At 43.1% G+C, this 25,862-nt stretch overlaps 1 protein-coding gene across 4 annotated transcripts; it reads right to left on the minus strand.

Annotated features, from left to right (window-relative positions):
* Positions 1 to 3,533: 3,533 nt before the first annotated feature.
* LOC144684892 (uncharacterized) lies at positions 3,534 to 24,270 on the minus strand. 4 transcript variants are annotated; one of them, XR_013577583.1, is made up of 7 exons: positions 24,130 to 24,270; positions 18,655 to 18,773; positions 18,102 to 18,168; positions 15,875 to 16,028; positions 15,340 to 15,485; positions 10,915 to 10,958; positions 3,603 to 4,215 (listed from the first exon to the last, which is right to left on the minus strand). XR_013577583.1 is itself a non-coding variant. In XM_078549288.1 (6 exons), the coding sequence occupies exons 3-6, from the start codon at positions 15,942 to 15,944 to the stop codon at positions 4,012 to 4,014; spliced, it is 531 nt and encodes a 176-aa protein (XP_078405414.1). In that variant the 5' UTR covers positions 15,945 to 16,028; positions 18,102 to 18,168; positions 18,655 to 19,128; the 3' UTR covers positions 3,535 to 4,011. The 4 variants fall into 4 exon arrangements, 3 of the variants coding, with proteins under 3 accessions (XP_078405415.1, XP_078405414.1, XP_078405416.1); XM_078549288.1 differs by lacking the exon at positions 24,130 to 24,270 and having other exon boundaries at positions 3,535 to 4,215; positions 10,915 to 11,025; positions 18,655 to 19,128; XM_078549290.1 differs by lacking the exons at positions 18,655 to 18,773; positions 24,130 to 24,270 and having other exon boundaries at positions 3,535 to 4,215; positions 10,915 to 11,025; positions 18,102 to 18,295.
* Between the last annotated feature and the right edge of the window lie 1,592 nt (positions 24,271 to 25,862).

Below are 25,862 nucleotides of genomic sequence, written 5' to 3' on the forward strand. Positions count from 1 at the left end.
CACGGCTGAAGTGGTGGCAGAAATCTTCAAGCAAATGTCCCGATGGATGATCCTAATTTATTACAGCTTGAGGTTCCCACCATCACAGATACTAGTGTCCAGCTAATATGGTTTAATCCATGCTGTGGGACACAGGTAGGAAAGTGGAGTTGAGACCATGATCAGGTCAGAATGGCGGAACTGGCTTGAGGGGCCAAATGACCTGCTTCTGTTCAAGTTTCTTGTGCAACATTAAGAAGCTGTCCAATGTACTAAAATCAGAAAAGGCTGATTTGGTACAGTTATGATACTGGCTTCTGCACAACAATGTGGAAGATTGCCAGGTATGTCATGTCTATAAAAAGTGATAAATCTTATCTAGCTAATTACTTTGCCATCAGCCCCCTCCCAAACAGTTTTGAGGGGGTGGAAAGAGTCATTAACAAGGCATTTAAGTTACACCTACTCAATAATAACCTGCTCACCAATGCTCAGTTTGTATTCCAAAAGCATCATTTTGCTCATTAAAAGTCTAGACCCACACATTGGTCTGAATTCCTGAGGAGAGATGAGAGTAGTTTATCACCACAGTCACCTGAGTCTGGCACCAAGGAACCCTAGTAAAACTGAAATCAATGCGGGATAGTCAAAAGGAAAGCTCTCAAGTCTGGAGTCATGTCTAACATGCGGAAAGAAAGAAAGACTTGCGTTTATAGGAAGATAATGTCTGAGGCCAGTTACTATGGAAGCATCCTTAACCCAACCATTTTTCAGCTGCTTCAATGACCACCTTTTTGTTATAGGGCCAAGAGTGGGATTGACAATTCCACTGTGCTTGGACCTGTTCTCTGGCTCTATTCTCTACTGGCCTGCAGCAGGACTTGAACAAGTGCCAGATAATAATTTTGTATGAAAGAAAGCCCAACCATCTCCCCTTGACTTTCAACAGCACCACCAGCATTGAAGCTTCGCTATTAAAGTTTTTGGAGTCACCATTGGCTGTAAGTCTAACTGGACTACCCATGTTAACACTGAGTACAAGAGCAGGACAGAGACTGGGTACTCTGCAATAAGTGCTCACTCCCATGACCCCTGAAAGCCTATCCATCATCTGCAGGTGTTAAGTCATTAGAATGCCCAACATTAACCTGACAAATACATCTGCAATACTCCAAGCTCAACACCATCCACAACAAAGCACTTCACTTGGTTGTTGCACCCTCTACTTGCACATTGTTGCTGACATATACATGATCCACAGGATGCACTTCAACTCTCCAAAGGCTACTTAATCAGCACCTGTCTCCCCTGTGCTCTTCACAGGATTTTAACAGCATCGAAGGAGGCCGTTTGGCCCATCGTTCAGCACTGGCTCTCCAAATGAGCTTTATGACCGAGTGCCATTGCCCTGCCTCTTCCCCATACCCCTGCACATTGTTTCTATTCAAATAATCATCTAATGCCCTCTTGAATGTCTGGACTCGCAGTGCATTCCAGGCCCGAACTACTCGATGTGTGGAAAAATGTTTTTTCTCATGTCACATTTGCTTCTTTTGCAAATCACTTTAAATCTGTGTCCTCTCGCTCTCGATCCTTTTATAAGTAGGAACAGCTTCTCCCTATCTCCCTCTCTTTGTTACCAAAAAGGATAAGAGCAGCAATGTCATGGAAACACCATGATCTCTAAATCATAAACCATTCTGATTTGGGTATATAGCTTTATTCTTCCTTCATTGTCTGACTGATGACTGTAACTCCTCACTTAACTCCAATGGAGAGAGCACAATTATCAAAGGATAGGAGTGATTTAAGGGGAAGGCTTACAACCACCTTCATAGGCCAATAAATATGACCTTACTACTATTATTCACATCCAGAGGGCGCGAGAGAAAAATTCTAGCATGGTTTAAGATTGTTAGTGAGTGTGGAATGTCAGTAAGCAGTAGCAGCCTTAATGCCTTCATGCTGTGTTGTCTTACAATACCAGCTCTTTGGTTGACATGGAAGTTGTTTGAATTTTGTCTTGGGTTCAGTACAAAGCAGGATGCCAAAGATATTAGCTTACTTCAATATTTTTTCTTTTTTTCATTTCTCCCATCTACTCTTGCAGCCTCCAATACCATTAAGCTTAACACACAATGTTTTGATTTGTACAAGAAGAATGGTGAATATCATTGGGCTATATTGTCATGTACAATGTTGTCCTGTCTAATACAAATGTTTATCCAATATCCACATATGCAAATGCATGCTTGTTGAAATGTACATATGCATAGATACACATACATTTTCCCTAAAGGGGTACAGTATAGTATATTGGAGCCAGGATCTTATTTGAGGGCACTGAGTTCTGTGAGGTGAGTGGCTGCACTTGACATCAAGGCAGCATTTGATCAAGTGTGATATCAAGGAACCCTAGCAAAGCTGAAGTCAATGGTAATTGGGGAAATAACTCTCCACTGGTTGAAGTTATACCTAGCGCAAAAAAAATGGTTCTGGCTGATGGGAGGTTATTCAGGACATCACTGCAGGAGTTCCTCAGGCTAGTGTCCGAGGCACAACAATCTTCAGCTGCTACATTAATGACCTTCCCTCCATCATAAGGTCAGAAGTGGGGATGTTCGCTGATGATTGTGTAATGTTCAGCGCCAATTGCGACTCCTCAGATACTGAAGCAGTCTATGTGCACATGCAGCAAGACCCAGATAACTTTCAGACTTGGGCTGATAAGTGGCAAATAACATTGTGCCACACAAGTGCCAGGCAATGACCATCTCCAACAAGAGAGAATCTAACCATCTCCCCTTGCATTTCAATGGCATTATCATCGCTGAATACCATCGCTGAATCCCCTACTATCAACATCCTTGGGGGTTACCATTAACCAGAAACTGAACTGGACTAACCATATAAATACTGTGGCTGTAAGAGCAGGTCAGAGGATGAGAATTCCTGACTCCTCAAAGTCTGTCCATCATCTACAAAGCACAAGTGTTGGAATACTCCCAGTTGCCTGGATGATTCCAACTCCAACAGCATTCAAGAAGCTTGTCACCATCCAGACAGAACAGCCTGCTGAATTTCCACCCCATCCACCACCTTCAACATTCATTCCCTCCACCACCGATGCACAGTTCAATGTGTACCATCGACATGATGCAGTGCAGCAACTCACCAAAGCTCCTACAACAGCACTTTCCAAACTGGTGACCTTTAGCACCCAGAAGGACATGGGCAGCAGATGTATAGGAACACCATCACCAAATTCTCCTCCAAGCCACACACCATCCTGACTTGGAGCAATATTACCGTTCTATCACTGTTGTGGGGTCAAAATCCTGGAACTCCCTTCCTAACAGCACTGTGGGTGTACCCACACCACATGGACGGCAGCGGTTCAAGAAGGCAGCTCATCACCTCAAGGGCAGCTAGGAGTGAGCAATAAATCCTGGCCTAGCCATCAGCACCCACATCCCGTGAATGAATAAAAATAAAATTACTGCCCTTGGACATTTAAACAGCTGACTGCACTAAAAGGAATTATGCTGTAAACTGACATGGACAAGTGCTGCTTTAATGTAATTTGTTCAAATATGCACAAAATATTTGAGATAATTTGTTTTAAATTAAACTTGTATTAATCAAAAGCACAGACTTTTACATGGTATGCTAAGGATGGAGGAATTAATTTCCAGAAAACTAAAGTGTATTCTAGCATAGCACTCTAAAAGATATTGCCTTTTAATTTATTTTTTATCAACTGCCTCCAACATGCCAGCCTTCTCCTTGCAGCCAGGAATTACCTGGCCAAGGCACAATTACTAATCTTTTCAGATTTTCCTAATATTACACTCCTGCACACAATGCTGCAAAAGCTGGGAATTAAGCAAATAAAGAGATAGAACCCACTATGAGGTGAATGACTGCTTCAGGTGCACTAATAAACTTATTAATCCGTTCGTAAATTAATTTAATCAATTTGAATCTGCAGTTTGGAAAGTCTTCTTGCATGTCTGCTGGTTAGTATTCTGTTCAATCACCAGTTGGATAAGATTCCCTTGAAAATATTTCACTGTGAGTCGCCTTTAAGCACTGAATAGAAATGATGGGTGGGTACTTGTCCAACCCATCGCAGCATGCAAGAATTGCAATATGATCTGGATGAACAAAAAAAGCCACTGACTGTCGAGGGCTGTTCAACATATCATCAGACTGTGGAATTGGAACCCTGTGTTTCTGAGGAAGAGAAACAACAATTTACTTGACTTGTATATTCCACATAATGTATGCATAAAGATTTCTATAATAATGAGCTCATATTGCGAAATTCAATTCTTTTAGAGGCATCAGGCTGCAGGAGTGGGCTCAGCATTGTATAAGGTGAACTTGGAAGTGAAGCAATATCTCTTCACAGATCAATCATAGAAGAAGGTGTCAGGCAGGATGGTTGAAACCAGGCCACTAGAGTTGTGTAAAAGAATTAACTACAGGCTGTTAATAGGGAGATCTTAGAGAGGGTGCAGAGGAGATTTACTGGAAGGTTAGCAGAGATGTGGGACTTCAACCCCATGGAGAGAGTAGAGAAGCTGCGATTGTTGTTCTTGGAGCAGAGAAGATTAAGAGATTTAGTATAGATATAAATAAGGAGAAACTGTTTCCAGTGGCGAAAGGATCGGTAACCAGAGGCAATTGGTAGAAGAACCAGAGGCAAGATGATATAAGCTGTTAGGATCTGGAATACTCTACTTGAAAGAGTGGTGGAAGCAGGTTCAAATGGGAATTGGATAAATATTTGAAAGGGAAAATGGGGCTATGACTAAAGGACAGGGGAATGGGACTAATTGGATAGCTCTTTCAATGAGCCAGCAAAAGTGCAATGGGCTGAATGGCTTCCTTCTGTGTTGCCACTTTATAATTCCATGACTTTTAGGTTGGTGTGTTTGTACACTAATTTAGTGGCATAACCTTTAGGCTATCAGCAGGTCTTTGGGAATTCTAGGCTCTATATTGGTGCTTTTTAACTTCCCAGCTCACACTGTAAAGGCATAAGGAAAAGTGAAGTGCACAAAAAGGCCATTTAACTAGTTGAGTTTATCCATCTACCAACTCCTGCTCCTGTATTTCAACCTTATTGTTTCAATTGAGACCCATTCAAAAAGATTCAGAAACCACAAAACTAACAGCACTTTGACTTTCCTTATAATGCCTGGTACCCATCATTTCAGCTCTTGGCCCTTTTCTTTAGTTCTCTGCCCAAAGGCAGGTCCAACTCAGTGCCTATGAACTCCACCACAGGTAGGGCAAGTCATCAGATCCCAAGACCACCCCAACTGGAAACAGGGAATGAACCCTAAGCTGTTGGCACCAACCTGGTCCAACGCACCTTCCTTGCCATCAAGTCCTGGAGTGGAATTTGAACCTAGAGCTCTGGCTCTGAGGCAGGGAGGCTACCCACTGTGCCACAATACCTCTGCGTGGTTCTTTTATGCCACTTTAACTAACATGAAGTAAGGTTAGTGGAACACAGGTTGACATCTATAGCTACACTGGAATTACTGGAACTCTTTTTGGTGTTTTTCTTTAATTAAAAGCACGTAAATACTCTCATGCTTTTTTTGCCTCTCTCATGCACATATACACACTCTTCACATGCAACATATTTACAGACACACATACAGACATTTGATTGGACAGTTCCAAATGTAGTAAAATGCACTTCACAGATAAATGCACTAACACCTTTCACTCATGAAGATTCAAGTAAAGACCCTCTCAAAAGGACTGGGTGTAGCAGCTCGATCCATATTCCTAATTTTCACGAGGGGAAGTGCTGTCTTTGTTTTGGATTTTGAAATCTTTGAAAATCTCTTTCCTATGTTTGTTTTACTTTTTTTGTAAAACATCTCACTAATGTTCGGCAATTAAAAAAAGGTTGTTACTTAAAAAAAAAAATTAAGAGGCGCACGATCAGTGAAGGGAGACTTGGCCTGAGTGAGACAGAAACTGAGTGAGTACACTTGGGAATTTGGTTCAAAGTGGGAATTCAACTGGTAAATAATTTTCAAGTTCAATTTTGGAATAAGAGTCAGATTCTGACCTAGAACTAACAACCCAGAATTAACAGCCTTTAAGTAAGTTCAGTAGCCTAGTTGAACAGGCAACTGTCTTAGCAGCAGTTAACTGTCAATCACCTGAAAGATCTTTGCCTGAATAGGGCCTAAATTAGGTGTTGATAACTGTAGCAGGATGCTAGGCTGGAGAGTGACCCATCACAGATCTACATAAGAAAGGGACATTTAAGCACATGATCAGTGAGGAGAGTTTTCGGCTTGAGTGAGACAGGGACCAAGTGAGTATATTGGGAATTTGGTTCAAAGTGGTAATTTGGTGCACAGGGGGAAAGAGGTGCTTTAAGTAAGGTTTACTGCAGGATGTGCGATTTAGAATAGAGTGCTGGGAGTTGGGTAATTAAGGGAGCTATGAAGGAAGGGAAAGAGGTGCTCTTTTGCTTTCTGCTTTCTCACTTTCTCAGCCTTTCTCAGGAAGTGGTTGTACTCTGCTACAGGAGAAGATGCTAGTTATTTAGTGAGCATCTGGTAAGTGACTAAGGTTTATTTTATTCCTAAGGTTCAAAATAGGCTAGCAACTGGTGGTAAGCTCAATAAAATATATAAAAACAAAAGTAAAATATATAATTGAATAAAATAATTAAATAGTTAATTAGAACAAATTAAGGATGTCAGGTGATATCCAGGTGATGTGTCACAGCTGCACCATGTGGGGGCTCTTGGTTGTCAGTTTGATCCAGGGCAAACATGTCTGCAGCAAGTGTTTGAAGTTGGAGGCTGAACTACAGACTCTGCGACACAGCAGGGAGGGGGAATGTTACCTGGATTCTTTGTACCAGGAGGCAGCCACACCTCTTAGGACAGGGTCTTCTGATTTGGTCAGTGGTCAGGCACAGGAGAGTGTGACTGTGAGTGAGGCAGGTAAGGGGACTCAGGGCAGGAGCATAGGTTTGAGGTTTTTTTTCAGCTTGTTTGGATGAGAGTGGGGCCTACAGGGTGGATGAGCTAACTGGCCATGACACTGTGGTACAGGAAGCCATTCAAGTGGTGGGAGCAAAAAGGAATGTAGTGGTAGTAGGGGATAGTATAGTCAGAGGGATTGACACCATTTTCTGAGCAAAGAGCGTGAGCCTAGTCGGTGCATTGCCTGCTCGGGGCTGGAAAGGAATGGGAGGGGGAGGACCCAGTCATTGTGGCCCGTCGAGGAACCAATGACATAGGCAGGACAAAGAAGGAGGTTCTGCATAGTCAGTATGAGGACCTAGCACCAAATTAAGAAGCAGAACTGTAAAGGTCATAATCTCTGGATTATTGCCTCAGCCATGTACAAATTGGCTAAGGGCAAATGAGATTAGGGAGATGAATGTGTGGCTCAAAGACTGGTGTGGGACAAGTGGGTTCCAGTTCATAGAGTACTGGCACCAATACTGAGGAAAGTGGATCTATATCGTTGGGATGGTCTGCACCTGAACTGTGCTGGGACCGGTGTTCTTGTGAGCTGCATAACTAGGGAAATAGAGAGGGTTTTAAACTAAATAGTGGGGGCAAGGGTACAAATTTGGGAAGATTCGGTAAATCAAAGAGCAGAGACAAGACAAAAGGAAAAGGTATTATTATGCGAAATGATAAACAGACTGTGACAGGAAGGGATAGAGAGTACAAATCTAACAGTAAATCAACAGATGAAACTAGAGGTTATAAAAAGGATGAAACTAAAAGCTCTGTAAGTGAATGCATGTAGCATTTGAAATAAAACAAATGAACTGAGAGTGCACATAGAAATAAATAATTAAGACCTGATAGCTATTAGAGAGATATGGCTGCAGGAGGACATGGATTGGGACCTGAATATTGAAGGGTACAGGATATTTAGGAATGACAGGAAGTGAGTAAAAGGTGGAGGGGTAACTCTGTTGGTTAATGGTGGTATTAGCACAATAGAGAGGGAAGACCTAAGTTTGGGAAACCAGGATGTGGTTAAAGCAAGAAGTCACTTGTGGGAGTTGTGTATAGGCCCCCTAACAGTAACCACAAGGTAAGATTGAACATAAAGGAAGAAATAATTGGAGGTTGTCAGAAAGGCACGGTGATGATCATGGGAGATTTTAATTTTCATATAGACTGGAAAAGTCAGATGGGCAAAGATAGGCTAGATGAGGAGTACATTGAATGTTTTCAGGATAGTTTCTTAGAACAGCATGTTCTGAAGCCAACCAGAGAGCAGGCTACACTAGACCTGGTATTGTACAATTAGATGGGAGTAATTAATGAAGCCATAGTGAAGGCGCCCCTAGGTCGCAATGATCATAACATGATTGAATTTTACATTCAGCTTGAGGGAGAGAGGAGTGGGTCTGAGACTAAGTTTTTAAACTTAAATAAGGGCAATTATGAGGGCATGAAAGCTGAGCTGGCTAAAGTGAATTGGCAAATTAGGTTAAGGGACAGGTCAATAGAAATGCAATGGCTAATATTTAAGGGGATATTTCAGAATGCACATAATATATACACTCCAATGAGTAAAAAAAAGTCCAAGGGATGGACACACAATCCATGATTAATTAGAAAGGTTAAAGAAAGTATCAAACTTAAAGATAAAAGATATAATTGTGCAGCAGTTCAAGAAGGCAGCTCACCACCACCTTCTCAAGGGCAACTAGGGATGGGCAATAAATGCTGGCCCAGCCAGCGAAGCCCACATCCTGTGAATGAATGAAAAAAAAGAACAGGTGGCAGGTCAGAAGATTGGACCAAATACAAGGAACAGCAAAGAATGACAAAAAGGCTAATAAGGAGGGAAAAACTAGAATATGAGAGAAAGCTATGCGGAGCTAATAAAACAGATCATAAGAGTTTTTTTAATAGATATTTTAAAAAGAGTTAACAAAATGAGTGTTAGTCCTATAGCGAGTGAGTCTGGAAAATTGATAATGGAAAACAAGGAGATGGCAGATGAATTGAACAGGTATTTTGCATGAGTTTTCATGACAGAGGATACAAGTAACATCCCAGAAGCAGCTATAAACCAAGGAATGGAAGTGGGGAAGGAAGTCAGGAAAACTACAGTCACCAGAGAAATGGTACTGAGTAAATTGTAGGAGCTGTGGGCTGACAAGAGCTCGGGTCCTGATGGACTTCATTCTAGGATCCTAAAAGAAGTGTCTGGTGAAATAGTTGATGCATTGGTTTTAATTTTCCAAAACTCCCTACATTTGGGGAAAGTCCCATTAGATTGTAAGGTAGCAAATGTAGTTCCATTATTCAAAAAGGGAAGGAGACAGAAAGCAGGAAACTACAGGCCCGTTAGCTTAACATCTGTCATAGGGAAGATGTTAGAAGCTATTATTAAAGGAGTTGTAGCAGAGCACTTGGATAAGCTCAAGGTCATCAGGCAGAGTCAACATGGTTTTGTGAAAGGAAAATCATATTTAACCAACTTATTGGAGTTCTTTGAGGAAGTAACATGTGCTATGTATAAAGGGGAACCGGTGAAGGAATGTACTTATATTTCCAGAAGACATTTGTCAATGTGCCACATCAAAGGTTTTTGCAGAAAATGAAATTTCATGGTATTGGGGGTAACATATTGGCATGGATAGAAGATTGACTGGCTAACAGGAAACAGAGAGTAGGCATAAATGGGTCTTTTTCAGGTTGGCAAAATGTAACAAGTGATGTGCCACAGAGATCAGTGCTGGGACCTCAACTGTTCACAATTTATATGAATGACTTGGATGAAAGGATTGAAGGGATGGTTGCCAAATTTGCTGATAACATAAAGATCGGTAGGAAAGTGACATAGATAGACTAAGTAAGTGGACAAAGATCTGGCAAATGGAGTATGATGTAGGAAAATATGAAAGTGTCCATTTTGGCAGGAAGAATAAAAGAGAAGCATATTATCTAATTGGTGAGAGATTGCAGAGCTCTGACATGCAGAGGGATCTGGGTGTCCTAGTGCATGAATCACAAAAGGCTAGTATGCAGGTGCAGCAAGTAATTAGGAAAGCTAATAGGATATCATATACTGCAAGGGGAATTGAACACAAAAGTAAGGAGGATATGCTTCAGTTGTACAGGGCACTAGTGAGACCACATTTGGAGTACTGTGTATAGCATTGGTCACCTTATTTTAGGAAGGATGTAAATGCATTGGAAGCAGTTCAAAGAAGGTTTACCAGACTAATACTTGGAATGGGCAGGTTGTCTTTGAGGAAAGGCTGGACAGACTAGGTTTGTATCCGTTGGAATTTAGAAGAGTGAGAGGCGACTTGATTGAAACACAAGGTCCTGAGGCGTCTTGACATGGTGGATGTGGAGAGAATGTTTCCTCTTGTGGAAGAGCCTAGAACTAGGGGACACTGTTTAAAGTAAAGGGTCACCCATTTAAAACAGAGATGAGGTGAAATTTTTTCACTCAGAGGGTCATGAGTTTTTGCTACTCTCTTCCTGAAAAGGTGGTGGAAGCAGAGTCTTTGAATATTTTTAAGGCAGAGGTAGATAGATTCTTGGTAAGCAAGGGGGTGATAGGTTATTGAGGATAGGTAGGATGCAGATTTTAGGTTACTACCAGATCAACCATGATCTTATTAAATAGTGCAGCAGGCTTGAGGGGCTGAATGGTCTATACTCCTGCTCTTTGTATGTTCATATGTAACAAAGAACCATACCTCAGCGTAAATCAGAACTGGTGAATTGCTAACCAATTCATATCTATCATATTTAATGTACTTGTTGATATTCTGCGTTTGAGGAATCTTAATAAACAATTTGAAAGTTAATTAATAATTTCATGGTATAAACGGAATACTAGTAAATTGCTAAGATTTTAATTATCACTATTTTACCAAAATGAGTGTCATCTCACCGTGGAAATCAATGTGTCAGATGTCCACCTCTGCAGAAGGTTACCTATGTTGAGTAGAACAGTATTTTGAATGTAGGGAGCAGCAATGTACTGGCCAAACTTGTGCATAACCTAAAATACGAATGTTGTAAAGTGTTAAAACACCAACAACCATTACAACTGTTAGCATTTCCTGTTTGGTTCACCCCTTTCTCCCAGTTTGGAGAAGGATTCTACCGGTCATATTAACTTACCCAAATGGCCAGTCTTTATGTGTCTAGACGATGAAAAATAACAGGTTATTTTATTATGGAGGGTATGATGGTCAATCTCAACCCTTTTGTTATCCAAAATCTGCACTTTCCTGCAGAGGCCGTGGTAGCGCCGTTAAGTGGGGCTTACTTTTCCCTTCTTTCTAGCTCATTATTTCTGCGACTAATTTCAATGTCCCCATTGTCATCCAACAGACAAGGGATTGAACCTGGGACATTTCTGGTCTCGTATGACTCATTGCCACACTTTGCTCTCTGAGCCATTGCATAATCTTGGGAGTTCCACTTTTTAATGATTTGTTACAGACACAACAGACAGAGAATATTTGTTAATGAATAAAGTAAAATAAATGGTAAATTACTTGGTTGATCACTAACATGACAATTAACCTTCACTTTGAATTAAACACAGTTCAAGAGAGCATCATGCTCCAGGATGGCCGGGCAGAATAAGCGGTCCAGAATCTCCATTCTTTTTTTCCGCCTGTGCTTATCGCTGTCTGCATCAAGCATTACAATTTCAGGAGCACGAAGCGTGTTCAGGTCTTGATGTGACAACATTTCCTGCCAAACTGCCTTTATATGAAGAAATCCAAAATTTGGAGGGGAAATCAGAATATGAATATGCTTGCTCAACAATTACGAGCAATAAGGCACCAACATAGTCAATGTTGTGGCACTTGAGTTGGAGAATGTCATTCACATACCTATATTTATTTACCCCAGGGAAGAAATATGAGAATGTATTTTAAATTATTGTTTGGCAGAGAATACCTGGTTTGATTACATAATGGCTCAGGTTTTGTGGTGCCAATAATGGCAACATGTTTAGCGTTCGCGCGCGTTATTGAACCTCGGAGGAACTCGGCATCTCCCAGATATCCGCACTGTAGCGAGAATAGTCTGCAAGTTGCGGTGGGCCAATCTGCCGACGCCTCGAAACTTCACCCGCCGACTTTCGCATTCAAACGGCAGATATGAAACGAGTATGAATCTGGACTAATTGCCCACTGACAGCAAACCGTTAATACACACAAATTTAGGACTGGTATTCCCAGGTTGTACGGAGCATTCTCTCATTTTATGACTACTTAATGAGGTGACCGGCACCCGAAGCTTTCTTAAAATGTTGAAATGATTCTTTTAAATGGCATTTCAGAGCAAAAATGTATTAACAAGATTTGTTTGTCTTTTTAATTGTTTTAACTTTTTAAACCAGATTTATCAAACCTTTTCATCGTTTTAAAGAAATGCCTTTTTAAACAAATCAGAAATCGTGTTAGAAGGTCAATATGAAACATTTCAGAAGTCTGATAAATCCTCTGAAAAAGTCTTTGTTGTGAGGGGAGTCTCTCCTCCTTCTAACCCAAATTCTCTCTCTGGTGATTGCATGGGGCAAATTCATAATTTTATTTGAGGTCCAAGGCAAGTGGCATCGCTTCCATAATTGTTTCACATGTTAAAAATCTAACAAAGAGTGATATGGCTGGTGCTGTTTTCAAGTCTTCTGCACAAAGTAGTTGTTCCCAGGTATAGATGCATTGGCAGGTCTTCCCCTTGGAATAGGGTATGACTGGGAGAATGAGCAGAGGTCACACAGAGCATGACAGCCTGCTAGAACAGGGAGGAGGGCAGGCAGAAGGGTTTTCAGCAGGAAGCCATATCTGCCCAGGGTGTTTGGGGAGCAATTCTCTTACTTGAACCTCAATGAGGAATAATGCATCCACATTCTACTCTCTAAAAACTTGATGTCATCCAAAACTCTGCTGCCCATGTCTTCACTCACACCAAGTCCCATTCACCTACCACACCTGTGCTTGCTGACCATCATTGGCTCCTGGCTAAGAAGTGCCTCAATTTTAAAATTCTCATTGTTTACAAATCCCTCAGTGGCCTCACACTTTCCTATCTCCATATGATCCTTCAGCCCACAATCCTCTGAGCTATCTCTGAGCTTATCAAATTCTGGCCTTTTGAACATCACCAATCTTAATTGCTCCACCATCAGTGGCTGTGCCTTCCCCCAAACCTCTCTTCCTCTCTACCTTTCTTCTTTTAAGATGCCGCTTAAAACTTAATTCTTTGACCAAGTCCTGGCTATTAGCATTAAAACTGCCTGTTGTGACTTGGTGCTTAATTTTGCTTTTTAATGCTCCTGTGAAGCATCTTGGGATGTTATATTATGTTAAAGGTGCTGTATAAAGATAAGTCGTTGCTGCGGAACATCTGTGCTTGGCTAAAATGGTTCTTACTGAAATCTGCCAACTACTGTGGCCACAACTCCAACCTCAGCAGGACAAAGACTGCTGTGGCTGTGAAGGAGAGGGTAATGATAAATTTTTATGTGTTTGGCTCCTTCCAGGCTGGAGATATTGGCAACATCTCATATTTTGCTGTCGACAGTTATGTAAGAGAGGACACTGAGGCTCTCTATTTAAAGAACAAAAAGCTAATTTAATTCCTTCTTGTCAGAGATGAGCAGGCTGAGTGAGCATGAGGGTTTGCTAGGATTGCAGGATTCCCTCATCATGCAGGGTGCCAATGATTGCATGCACATTACTTTGTGGGTGCTGCACATGAATGCTGTCATGTATTGGAACTGAAAGAGTTTCCACTCCCTTCAATGTCTAGCTAGTGTGTGACCAACAGCAATGCATTGTGAAAGTTGATGTCCACTGTTTTAGCAGTGATGCCTTCATTCTGTGGCAGTCCGTACCAGCTGTAATTAAACCATAGGGTGACCACTGAGCAACAAGGGTTATCTGCTGATGATACAACTCATGATTCCAATGCACAACCCTTGCACACAATTGCCCATCCAATGCCTTTTGTACACGAGTTTCTGTTGCTGGTTGGCATGACTCCTCATTATCTTCAGAGGAAGTAGCTCACTCCATTAGATTCTCCCCTGCTAGGGCCTCCCCTTTCAGGAGCACCAGGTTGTGTAAGGCACAGCAGACACAAGCTGTGAGACACAAGCTGGAGAATATTGCATGGTCCAAGCATCAAAGTATCATTTTGAGCAGGCCAGTGATATGTTCAATGATGGCCCTGGTAGATATATGGCTCTCATTGCAATGCATCTCAGTTTCTGCCCACGGATTTCTCAACAGGGTCATAAGTTATCACTTCAGCGAGTATCCCTTCCTCCAAAAAGCCATCCAGCCAATGGCTCCAGTGGACAGAATACCTGTGGCACCTAGGAATGCTTAAGGATGTAAAAGTTGTAACTGCTTCCAGGATAGTGGGCACACACCTGCATGATCTTTTGACAAAGGCCATACACAAGTTGGACATTGATGGAATAAAAACCATTATGATTGACAAATGCTTTGATGGTCACATGCATAAAATCTATCACACATTGAACTTTGGGGAATCCGGCAAAATATACGAAGCCTCTGGTTCTCCCAGCCTGACTAATGAGATGAAGTCATTTGCTCGCTTAAACAATGCATCTGTGACTCCTTTATGCAATGTTGAGTTGAAGCTTGAAATTTGCCACAAAGGTCTCCAGCTGGTTCCTGGAATGACTCAGATGCATAAAAGATCAAGACCACAGTCAACTTGAGAGAGACAGGCATAGAGTGGCCACCGATGCAATTTGAACTGATCTCCCCAGCCAGCAATAAACAAAGGGAGGTCACTGTCTCCCGGGAGAGATGCAGTGTTCAAAAACACTGCCACTGTGGGAGCTGAAGATAATTCACCCTTTGCCTGTACAGTCTCTGCACAGGCTAGCATCTGACCCTACTACAGACTAGCTGTTGTTGTCTGTCTTGTTCTGGCCCTTGTGCAGCAGCAGGTCCTTCACCTGCCTGGACCACAGGACGCACCTGTCCCAGGACAGCTGACCTTCTCTGTCTCCTCCTCGCTTCCTCCTCACTGGAGGAGTTTCCTCCAGAGAGCACAATATCCACGGAAACAGCAGGCTCTGGTTCCTCTCCAAGGGTCCTCACTCTCCAGTATAGCCCTGTCTCCAGGCCTCCTTCCTGTGCACTCTCTATTTGTAAATTCGGCCTGTAAACACTGAAGAAATAAAGTCTGCTAACAGCCAAATGCTGCCACCTTCAGCACAGACTTTGCCTCTACATGCCTGATTTGTGGCCGTAAAATCCTGCCCATAGAAAAATTGAACCTGAAAACAGGACCATATTTTAGAGATTTAATTTACCTCTAAACCTCCATTTTGATCTTGGAAGAGTAAGGTGAATGTTCCGTAATCAGAATGCTCTCCACATCGCATCTGATATTCCTTCACAGAGGATTTCTGTATTGATGGGTAGTATGCAGTTCTCAGGGTTGTAGGATTTTGATTACCTTCAAGTAATTACATAATAGGTTATAATGTAGAAATTATTAAGCATGCTGAAAGGCAAAGTTTAAAAAGAAATTGTCTTTATTAACTACCAATAACTAAAACAGATGGTAATTGTCAGTCTTCTACTTCCTGTTGAATTTTTGATACATTTTCCATTTAAATAATCATACTGCCACTTTTCACCAATTTTCTCTCTTTTCAAGTTCCTACTGCTTCCCATATCCCTTGAAGCTGTTGATTCCTTACTGGGATATGGTGCCAGGCACCTTTCTGTATCTTAATTGAGTGGTCACTATTCATGTGTAAGCCATGGCTGTAAAAGCTGGCAGGTTAGTTAACCATGGAGGAAATCACAGTAGATTTTACTATTGTCAAAACAGGTACTTACTGCTGATCTCTTTGTGTTTGTTGATAAATAAATCAGTCTCAAGGCCCAGGCCCAGTGCAATCACTTTCATAATTCAGATAGACAGCTGCTCACAGGATTTGAAGAATGATTCCATACATTTTGTAAACTCAGGAGCATGTTTGACAGGCCAGTTCTAAAACAAATATCAAAAGGGGCTTTTTCACTCAAATTGTCTTTACTGAAATAAGAAGCCAAAGAAACATTTCGCGCACAGTCCATCCCACTTACAGGATACCTTCTCCTCTTCCTCCTCCCTCCCTCCTTCCTCACAGAGCTTCTTCTTCTCTCCTCCTGCATTCCATTTCCTGGCTATTCAGAACCTGGCAGAAACCACCTTCATGTACCAATCACAGTGCTTCCACCAACTGTGCCTAAGTGACAGTTACTCAAAAAACACCTCACATGGAAATTGCAGAGTAGCCCTTTAATTAACATGAGGTCAGTCCCATCTCATAACAGAATATCTGATCTTTGGTGAGTGATACACAAATTTGTGGCCAGGGCCTGCATGGTCCAAGTTTGGGATCTTGGCATCACATCAGCTGGTTGGGTTGTATTCAAAGTATTCTGGCACTCACAGGGAACCCACCAAATGGTAAGCCTCCATAGCACTGTTTGAGGAGGTGCTGTGTGACTGATAATGCCATAGCTCTGCATTTACAGAGCTACCATCTGACATAGTTGATAGAGTGGTTGCAGCCCAAAAGCAGACCATTTGGCCCATTGTTCCTGTGTCAATTTCTGCAAGAGCAACTCCTCTAGTTCCAACCTTCTGCCCTTTCCTTGTGGCCATGCAAATCTTTTCCTTTCAGGTGCTTATCCAATTCACTTTTGAAAGCCACATTTGAATCTCAGTCTCAGGGAATGTGTTATATATTCTGGCGGCTACTTGTATTAAAAATGTTTTTCCTTATGTCACTTCTCTTTGTCTAACACCTTAACTAGGTGTTCTCTGGTTCTCGATCCTTCTGCCAAAGAGAACAGCTTCTCTCTAACCACTTTGCCCAGACAATTATTAATTTTGAACACCTCTAATAAATCTCTTCTCAACCTCCTCTTAAGGAGAACAACCTCAGTTTCTCCCAATTATCCATCTAACTGAAGTCCCTCATCCCTGGAACCATTCCCATAATTTGTTTCAGCACCTCTCTAAAGACTTCACATCCAGCCTAAAGTGTGGTATTCAGAATTGGCAATACTCCAGTTGAGGCTAAACCAGTGTTTTATAAAGTTAATCACATCTTCCTTGCTTTTGAACTCTATGCCTCTATTTGTAAAGTCCAGAATCCCGTTTGCCTTTTTAACCACTTTCTCAACCTGTCCTGCCAACTTCAATGATTTGTGCAGATATACTCGCAGGTCTCTCTGTTCCTGCACATCCTTTAAAAATGTATCTTTTATTTCATATTGACCCTCCTTATTCTTTCTACCAAGATATATCACTTCCCTGTATTAAATGTCCATCTGCTATGTGTTTGCCCATTTCCATCAGTTGTTTATGTCCTCTTAAAGTTTATCACTGTTCTCCACACAGTTCCAGTGTTAAGGAAACTATGAGATGGTGTTTGGGTTCCAACTTCTGCAAAGGACTCCATTTTGTGATTGCAGCAAACTGCTTAAGTAGGGACGAGGTGCTGGGGGTGTTGTATCTGAAACATGTCCAGAACAGCTCAGAGCATCAAGTCTTCTTCGTGGCTGGTACATCCTGTAACCATTAAGATAGCTGTTTGTTCTTTGTATACTTCTGACTTTCTGGTCGATTAATTTACCTGTGTTGAGCCATATAAGGAGTTGCTTTTATCCTTTCTTTTTAGGTGAAGTTAGGCAGGCAGCTTGTGTTAAGATGTATGCGAATGAAGGCTGTTAATCTCTACCACAGAAATAGCAGCCCTCTGGAATGCTGTGCTAACAGAAGTTAATATAAACTGAAGGAAATATCATCAAAGGTATATCATGTAATGGTTTCATGTAATGGGGAGATAATACTTTATTGTAACATAAAGCTAGGGAAATTGAGGGTTGGTTGTGCCTGTACTAAAACATAAGGATTCCTGCAGCCTGCATATCATAGCCTGAGTTATCTGCGAGTATCATTTCCTCCTGTAATTTCTATAAGAGAAATAAACTGCATCTACAAATCTCATTCCTGCCAGAGAGACAACACAATACAGAAAAAACAATCTCAATCTAAATTTAGAAATCTTACATCACTTGCAGATATTGTTGACAGGTTAAAGATTTCCTTCAGATCTTCAAGGTGTGTGGAATTTAAGCTGTGAAGAACACAACCATTCATTTATTAAACAGAGCCATGCAGAATTATTACTCTGTCCATCTTCAAGCCTACTCCTTTCATTTACCATGGCACAATGTATGCCTATCAATAATCTACTCAATCAGAGTAGTCCACTGAGGGAAACGTTCTGCATTAATATTCCTTGGTCCCAAAGACTAAAGCAAGCTAAAGTTCATGGACTTATTCCCACATGTCATTTTTGATTGTCAGAGAAATATACTATAAGTGATCCTGGACTGATTTGTTTAAGAAATAATGAGATGAGCCATTATAAATTCATGATTTTCAACTACTGTTAATCAGTCGGTGCAGTATCAAAACTTCACTGTACCTGTGCGACAAAATAATCTTCAGGGGATCAGCCTAATGCAACTTCCATCCAGGGCTCTTTATTGTGAGATCATGCACTTGGGATTGATGTACATATGGGTTGTACTGGTTGAAGTTTTTCAGGGAATCTTACCTTTCAGTTTGAATCCACCCTTGGCTTGGTGTCTCAGAGTCTAGTGAACGGCCATACTGTTGTTTAATGTCCCTTGGAAGCAGAAAGAATTTCCTGCTAATGTCCATCACTTTAAACACCTAAGGAGCAATTGTTTGAAAGATTATAAAATATGTGCTCTATCTTTAATAGAGACGCACTGAGATTTCATTGGATTGATAAACTTTAGCCTTTGCTTCTTGTGAATCTTCATTTTTCCAGCTGTTTAATATTCCCCACCTCTGATCTCTTTAAATCCCATCTTCTCCACTTTTGGGCAAAAACAAAGCTCATCATGAACAGGAAATGGGAAATTTTAGGTCAAAAAATCCTCTGGTTGCTCTGGATAGTGATATTGTAAATGAGTTTGTGAAGTGTTTCTTATCTCAGTGTTTCCAGGGAAATTGTAAGTGTATTCCTCTATATAAACAATTATATTGTTTATAATTTTATTAAATTACAAAGACAGAGTTTTGCAAACCTCAAAATGGAAAGAAGAGAGACACTGCACCATTTATAGGGTTGTTATCTTGATGTACTACTTGGGAGTGCCCCTCAAATCTAGCGCACCAGTGCAGGCTGCTGCACTACTGATTCTGTGGCGGAAGAAGAACATTTTTGAGGCTGTCAACCTGCAACTGGTTAAGTAACTACGTTCCCCAACCTATGGCCACCTAGTTGGTCATGTCAGGGGCTTTTCCCCCTTTTCCTCATGAGGAGGCCGGGACAGAGTTATGTTGTTTGTTTGGGTCTGACCTGCAAATAAGGGGCGGAATTTTCCAGTCCCAGCAGTGACGGGTGTAATGATGGGCAGGGCGAGGGTGGTGAGCAAGGACAATGCCACGGGAGTTGAAAAATCCATTTCCTGCCGGCAGGAATGTGTGCTCCCACCCGCTTGCCATTTCTGCCAGAGGCCGGTGTGAAGCCGCTTTGCATCCCGTAAATGGGATGCAAATGAAGGTCCGACTGGAATTGACCACCCATGTGCAAATCTGTGCTGCCAGCAGGGTATCATACCCGTCTGGAACACGTCTGCACCAACGTGGCATGCACATGTCAGGACTCACCTGGAAGAAGGCAAGGGGCAGCTTGCGGAGATCGGAAGTTGGAAGCTCCGGTGACCATGGACCCTGGAACTCCACGTGCAACAGTGGGTGGGTGGAGCATCGACCATGTGGATCTTCGCACTTCAGGAGCTTCCAGGAGGCGGATCTTCTCATTGCAGGAGCTTCCCGGAAGTGGACATTCGCACTGTGCAGGTGGACGTCTGCATGAAGTGCTGTTGAGCAGTGATGGCCTGTGCTGGGGCGGGGTGGATAAGACGGGGAGGAGAGGAGAGGATTGAAGAGGTGGGGCGGGTGTGGAGGCCTAGAGGGTGGAGGAGGAGGTTGGGGGTGGCAGGGGAAAGAGAGGGATGCTGTAGGGGTCATGGGATGGTTGAGATGGTATGGAGTGGGAGGGTGGGAACGGCTGTGGTGGACTGGGGGCCGGGAGGGGTTGTGCACGTGAGTGTGAACGGGCATGGGGGTTGGTGTGCAGGTGTGATTGGGCATGGGATTTGTGCAGGTGTGAACAGATATGGGAGGGAAGAGGGTAAAGGGTTTCAGAGGGAGGGATCTGTGGTATCAACTGATGAGTCCTGGGGGGCATACTGAGGGAATTGTTGATATGAAAGGATGGTGAGTGTTAAAGGAGACAGTGGGAGCCATTAGGTGGGGAGGGTGAGGGTTCAGCGATGATGGGTGAAGGGGCACAGAGGGTTATTGGAAGGGATACAGAAATAAGTGGATTTCTTGGGGGTTGGCAGAATGGGGGGTGGCAGATCTACTGTCACTAGGGTGCGCTCCTCAGGAAGATAGGGGACATGGACATTCATCTGCATGGAACGGAAAACGATGGGGCAGGTTGAAGGCCAACTGTGGGGAAGGCCAAATGTTACACCCGGAGGGAGGGGGGTGTCAATGGTTATCGGAGTAGGTGTGGGTCATGGGGGAGGGGTAAAGGCATTGGACTGCATATTGAATGTTACACGAACCATGCGCGCTCACAACTATGAAGAGCCAATGCTGCATGGGAGTTGGGTCAGGGGGATGGGCGAAGCAGCAAGTCATCTCAACTGGACAACTGAAGGGCAACCCCAATATGTAGCACTGACTTTGCTAAGGCATTTCAATAGATGAACGTGCGAAGGACAAAGGCTCAATGTGTGCTGGAGCCTTCTAGCACAAGGCTCTCAAAACCCCTGGCAAAGATCCTTACCTCCCTGCACATGCATGGTTCCAGGGCACATAGATCCAGCCTGGGCTGTCCCTCTGAAGATGTTGGGGGTGGTGTGGGGCGCACTGGCTTAAGAAATATGAATTGAAAATAAATCATATCAGACCTCATTAAAGTGCAAGAGTAGTTGATTTACAAAAGTGTCATAACATTAGCAGTCATGGTGCACCCATGAAACCGCATGTGAAATCATAACTTCTTAATCTTGCATTCCCTACCACTTCTTCTAGGTGCCCCCCCAATATCCACAGCAGGGGTGGAGGCATCCTGCTGACCAGTTTGCCCTGTTGTCTTGGATGACCTTTGCAGTTGTCCTTTGGAGACCTGAGGCCTGGAAGGCCCCGGCTTACTTTGGCTGCCCTGCTGTGGGGCAGCTGCTCTTTCTGCGGTCACAGAGGACAAAGCTGAGGGGGTCGCAGGCAAGGGGGCTTCCGAAGGGCTGGACACACTCAGAGAGTCCTGAGCGGAGGTCTCAAGGGTGCCCAACAGCTGGTTCTCCTCTCTTTGGGTGCCCAAGGAAGGAGAAGGGGCACCTGGAGGGAAATCGAGGTGCCCCATCCCCCTCTCACGTTGCCACCCATGGCTACAGCTATGGATTGCAGGTCTGTGCGCATCTCCAGCAGAAACCGGGCGTTCTGCTGGACCAGGTTCCCCATGGCGTCCATCACCTTCCCCAAGGAGACCTCGATGTGAGCATGAGTCGGCATCAGATCATCAGCCAGCGGGCGGACGGCCTCCTCCGCCTCACGTGCCATTCTGTTGAGGGCCTCTGATACTTCTGCCTAATGTTGCCCTGCTTCTTGCAGCATCTCCAGCATCTCGTGCAGGACCAATCCCTGAGGCTCATCATCCACCTTGGATGTCACAGATGCCTTTCCCCAGCAGTCCTCCGCGTGCTGGTGAGCTTGACTGACGCTGCCTCCTCCTACTGTGAACACATGTCCGTGCGGTGACCACCAGAATGTGAAACTCTGCCTGAGCTATATCTAGTACCCACCGAGGTTTGTGTCTCTATGCTCGTGGAGCGTGCAGGTGACTGCTGTGATGCCTCTTCCTCCTCTCCAATGCCCTCAGTCCTCTGTGGGCTGGAGGTACTGCTGGACAGGGTTTCCTCTTCCTCTCTTCCCCTTTTCCTGATGGCACCTTTAATTGAGAGAGGAGAGAGTGAGTGACTGCATGAACTGCCTCCAACTTGGAGGAATGCATGACCCTTAGGTTTCTATGTGACTACATTATGAATGGATCCCTACTGAATGGAGGCTGCCTGCCAACCTCTCCATCTGCACAGGCTCAGTATGGTTCCTCCCCTGCCATTGGCTGCCCACTCCTCGAACTCAGTGAGGTTTGAGGTAAGGCCAGCTCACTCCCATCTTCTCTCTCTCTTTCTCTCCTGTTGTGCTGTAACTTTTCCTGCACAAGGAGAGAAGATGGGGTTGAGAGCAATTGGGTATCAAGTTTCTTTCTCATGTTTCCAGTCTCACAGATAACCCACTGGACTGTGTGCCATTTGATTGATGCACTGCAGTGTGTCCACAAGGGTTCTGGGGCAGCACCCTCCAGAGCGGTGAGCCCATGCAGATAGAAGGATAAGGCTCACAGAGATATGTCATTAGCGATGTTTGCTGGTGCCCTCGACACCTCATCCCCTTTACCACACCACCACCCCTCCCCACACAACTCCTAGACAGCATCTGATCTCTCTGCGTGGAAGGGTCAGGGACCCCCAATGGCCTCTCCACCTGCACACTAGATGGACTGCAGTGGGGCTATGAGGCATCACTTTATCATGTTGAGTAGCTCTTTTATGCATGGCTCGACGAATGGTGCCCTTACCACTGAGGCCCATGTCCCTTCTACCATTCAGTGATACGAGTGTGTCAAGGGTTCTCTTACCCTGGCGGCGTGGATGAGGTCATTCATTCATTGCCAGCACTGCAGGGCAGTCCTCTGGTGGAGGCCCTGGGCACTGACCACCCTGGAGAATTTCTCCCATGTAGAATTGGTCAGATAGCTCAGCCTCCTTCTTCCATCCTCGGAATAGAGGATCCCCTTGGCCTCCAGTGCATTGAGCAGTACTTCAAGGGAAGCACCACTGAATCTGGGGGCCGGACCTCCCTGTGATTGATGGGCCACCTCCTCCTTCAATGGTGGGTAGGGAGGAAGTTGATGTCCGGGCGCCTTTTAAATATGGCACCCGGATATGACAGTGGGGCATGCACCATCCAGCCCGCCCCACCTTGTGATACATCAGGAAATTCCCAACTGCATAATTAATCAGGCCAGCATTGCGCGATTTGGTATGAATTCCACTGGCCTCTGCAGTGGGAATCACCCCTGGTTCCCATCCCTGCCAAATGACTTAGGCCTGGATGGAAAATTCCGCCCAAGATATTTTACTAAAACGAGCCTTTCTGTTGCCACATGAATGAATTTTCATGCCAATAGGTCATTTTAAGTTACCACTGATGACATTTGCTTCATTAGTCAAGCCACTTTGCCCCTTTCCCCTTGGTAAGAAGGCAACAGCATGAGAAGGACAACAGATATGGACAGTAGTCAAGAAGGCCTGTACTTTTACATAAAACCTTCATTTGGGGCACTGCATTCACAGTTATTCCATCTCTTTTTTTAGTACATTACCCCATTAGCAAAATGTGAGTCAGATCCACACTATATTTACCATTGTCCATGCTTGTTCCCCCTCACCTGCATATTCAAATGCCCTTTCTGGCAATAAATCTGCACAGCTTTTATATTGATGTATCTTAGCTGAGTTCATTTGTGATACTTTTGTGTATATATTTGAGTCAATCAGATGAACTTGTTAACATATACTTTATATGTGTGACACTTCAATGTGTGACATGGTTAAATGCTGCAATTGAGGCAAGATAGAATGTGTGTCATTGTTCTTAAGTACGTTAAACACAAAACTTTTAATTATAATCACTTAAGCAAATTAACAGTTCAGAATAGTGTGCAAAAAAATCATGTGAGAATATTAACAATTACATGGCATTATCCAAAAGCATAATTGTTGATATTAATCAACCTTTATTTTGATACAGTTACTACATAACAGAACAAGACCACTCACCTTATTTCATTTTGCATGCATATTAGAATACCATTGGGAAGCATAGTAAATATATATAATGAAACCATAAAATGGATACACACATCTTGATCTTCAATCCCAGTGTTTTTGAGGTACACAAACCCAATGTCTCTGAAGGCCCTTATGATCTCCGTGGATATTCGTTTCATTTCAATGGGCAAGGGCTCACCTTTTCCTAAGCCAAATGGTCCAAAATCAACCACTTCAATGCTCATCTTATTCTAAGGATTTTGTCTTCTTCAGAGCTTTCAATAAACAAAGGTAGAACAAAATGATTTAAGTAGAATTGAAGATTGAACTAAGTTTCTGAGGTTAATAACTAAATGAACAGTAAATTCAACCAGATTTGTTGAAAATTGTTATTAAATACTATGCATGAGAAATTGGACTTGGTACCACTTGTTTATGGGAGCTGTGAACACCCTTAGAACTCCAAAATGGCCTCTGCAGCATCAGATGCCATAGTGATCTAGACGTTAGCATGTACATTGAACTTGCAGCGGAAGTATGGGGAGCAGGCAGAACATAACATCAATCAGCATGCAATGCTGGTTTGACACCTCCACTCCCAGCCAACATCCTTTCTTAACCTCACACAACTATACATATGTTCAGCAGCAGGTAGGACCCCTTACCAATGCTATTTAGAGGGGTTATCAACTACTTGCAGGTTAGTGGCTGGTTGATTTCATCTAGCCATTGCTACAACCTTACCAATGGTACTTTCCATTGTTGTTTCAAGTTGCAAATAGTTTACAGGGAGTGGTGTGACAGTTGCTGAAGGACTTTTTGCTGACTCCAATGTTTCTGCACAAACCAGCTGCTCCCAGACATGGTTGAACTAATTGACATTCCCCTTGGAATGCAGCATGACTTAGAGAACGAGCACAGACAATGCAGAACTAGGCAAACTTCTGGATGAGGGAGTTGGAGGAGGAGGGGGGAGGGGGTGTGGTATGGGCTCCAAGCAGACAGCCATATCTGCTAAAGGCGTTCATGGAACAATTATCTAACCTGAACCTCAACGAGGAACAATGTGTGTGATGCTTGCACTACAGTTAGGACACGCTCATTGACCGCCTGCATCCACAACTGCAACCTCAGAGCAGGACAAGCACCATGTTACCAGTGGCTGTGAATGTTTATGTATCTGGCTCATTTCAAACTGGAACTGGAGATACTTGCAATATCTTGCAGTTAGCATTCCATTGTTGCATAAGGGAGATCATTGAGGTTCTCTATTCACTGGCAGATAGCTACATCTCATTCTCACGTGCCAGAGAGATGAAGGCAGAGTGAATACCAGGTGTTGCTTGGATCACAGGTTTTCCCATGCCGCATGATACCATTGAGCTCACGCACAATGCTTTGAGAGCACAGCATGACTATTCTGCTCTATTCCAGAACTGACCCCAGCAGAAGTCATGAAACCTTCATTCTGTGGCATTCTCCTAAGTAGTTGTAAATCTGAGTCATATTGCTTCATAACTTAGCAAGTAACAACAGCAATGAGTGCAAACAGAGAACTAAATTTTGTTACGTAAATTCTCAAAATGATTTGAACATTACTTGTCGGTTTATGTTCACTAGAATTGCAAGGCAGCCTTAACATTGAAAGGCAGTCAGTTTAGAGGAAGGAGTACTATGAATTTCTTTCCACAGATGTTTCCTTTCCACAGATGTAATTAAAGTAACAGTACAGAAGCAAATTTCCCACTGAAAGGAAAAAATAGCAAGAAAGAATGAAAGAAAATTACTTTACAAATTTTCAATAAACACTATAAACATTGTCCAT

The sequence above is a fragment of the Cetorhinus maximus genome, chromosome 9 (assembly GCF_964194155.1).
Source record: "Cetorhinus maximus chromosome 9, sCetMax3.hap1.1, whole genome shotgun sequence".
NCBI classification, from domain to species: Eukaryota; Metazoa; Chordata; class Chondrichthyes; order Lamniformes; family Cetorhinidae; genus Cetorhinus; species Cetorhinus maximus.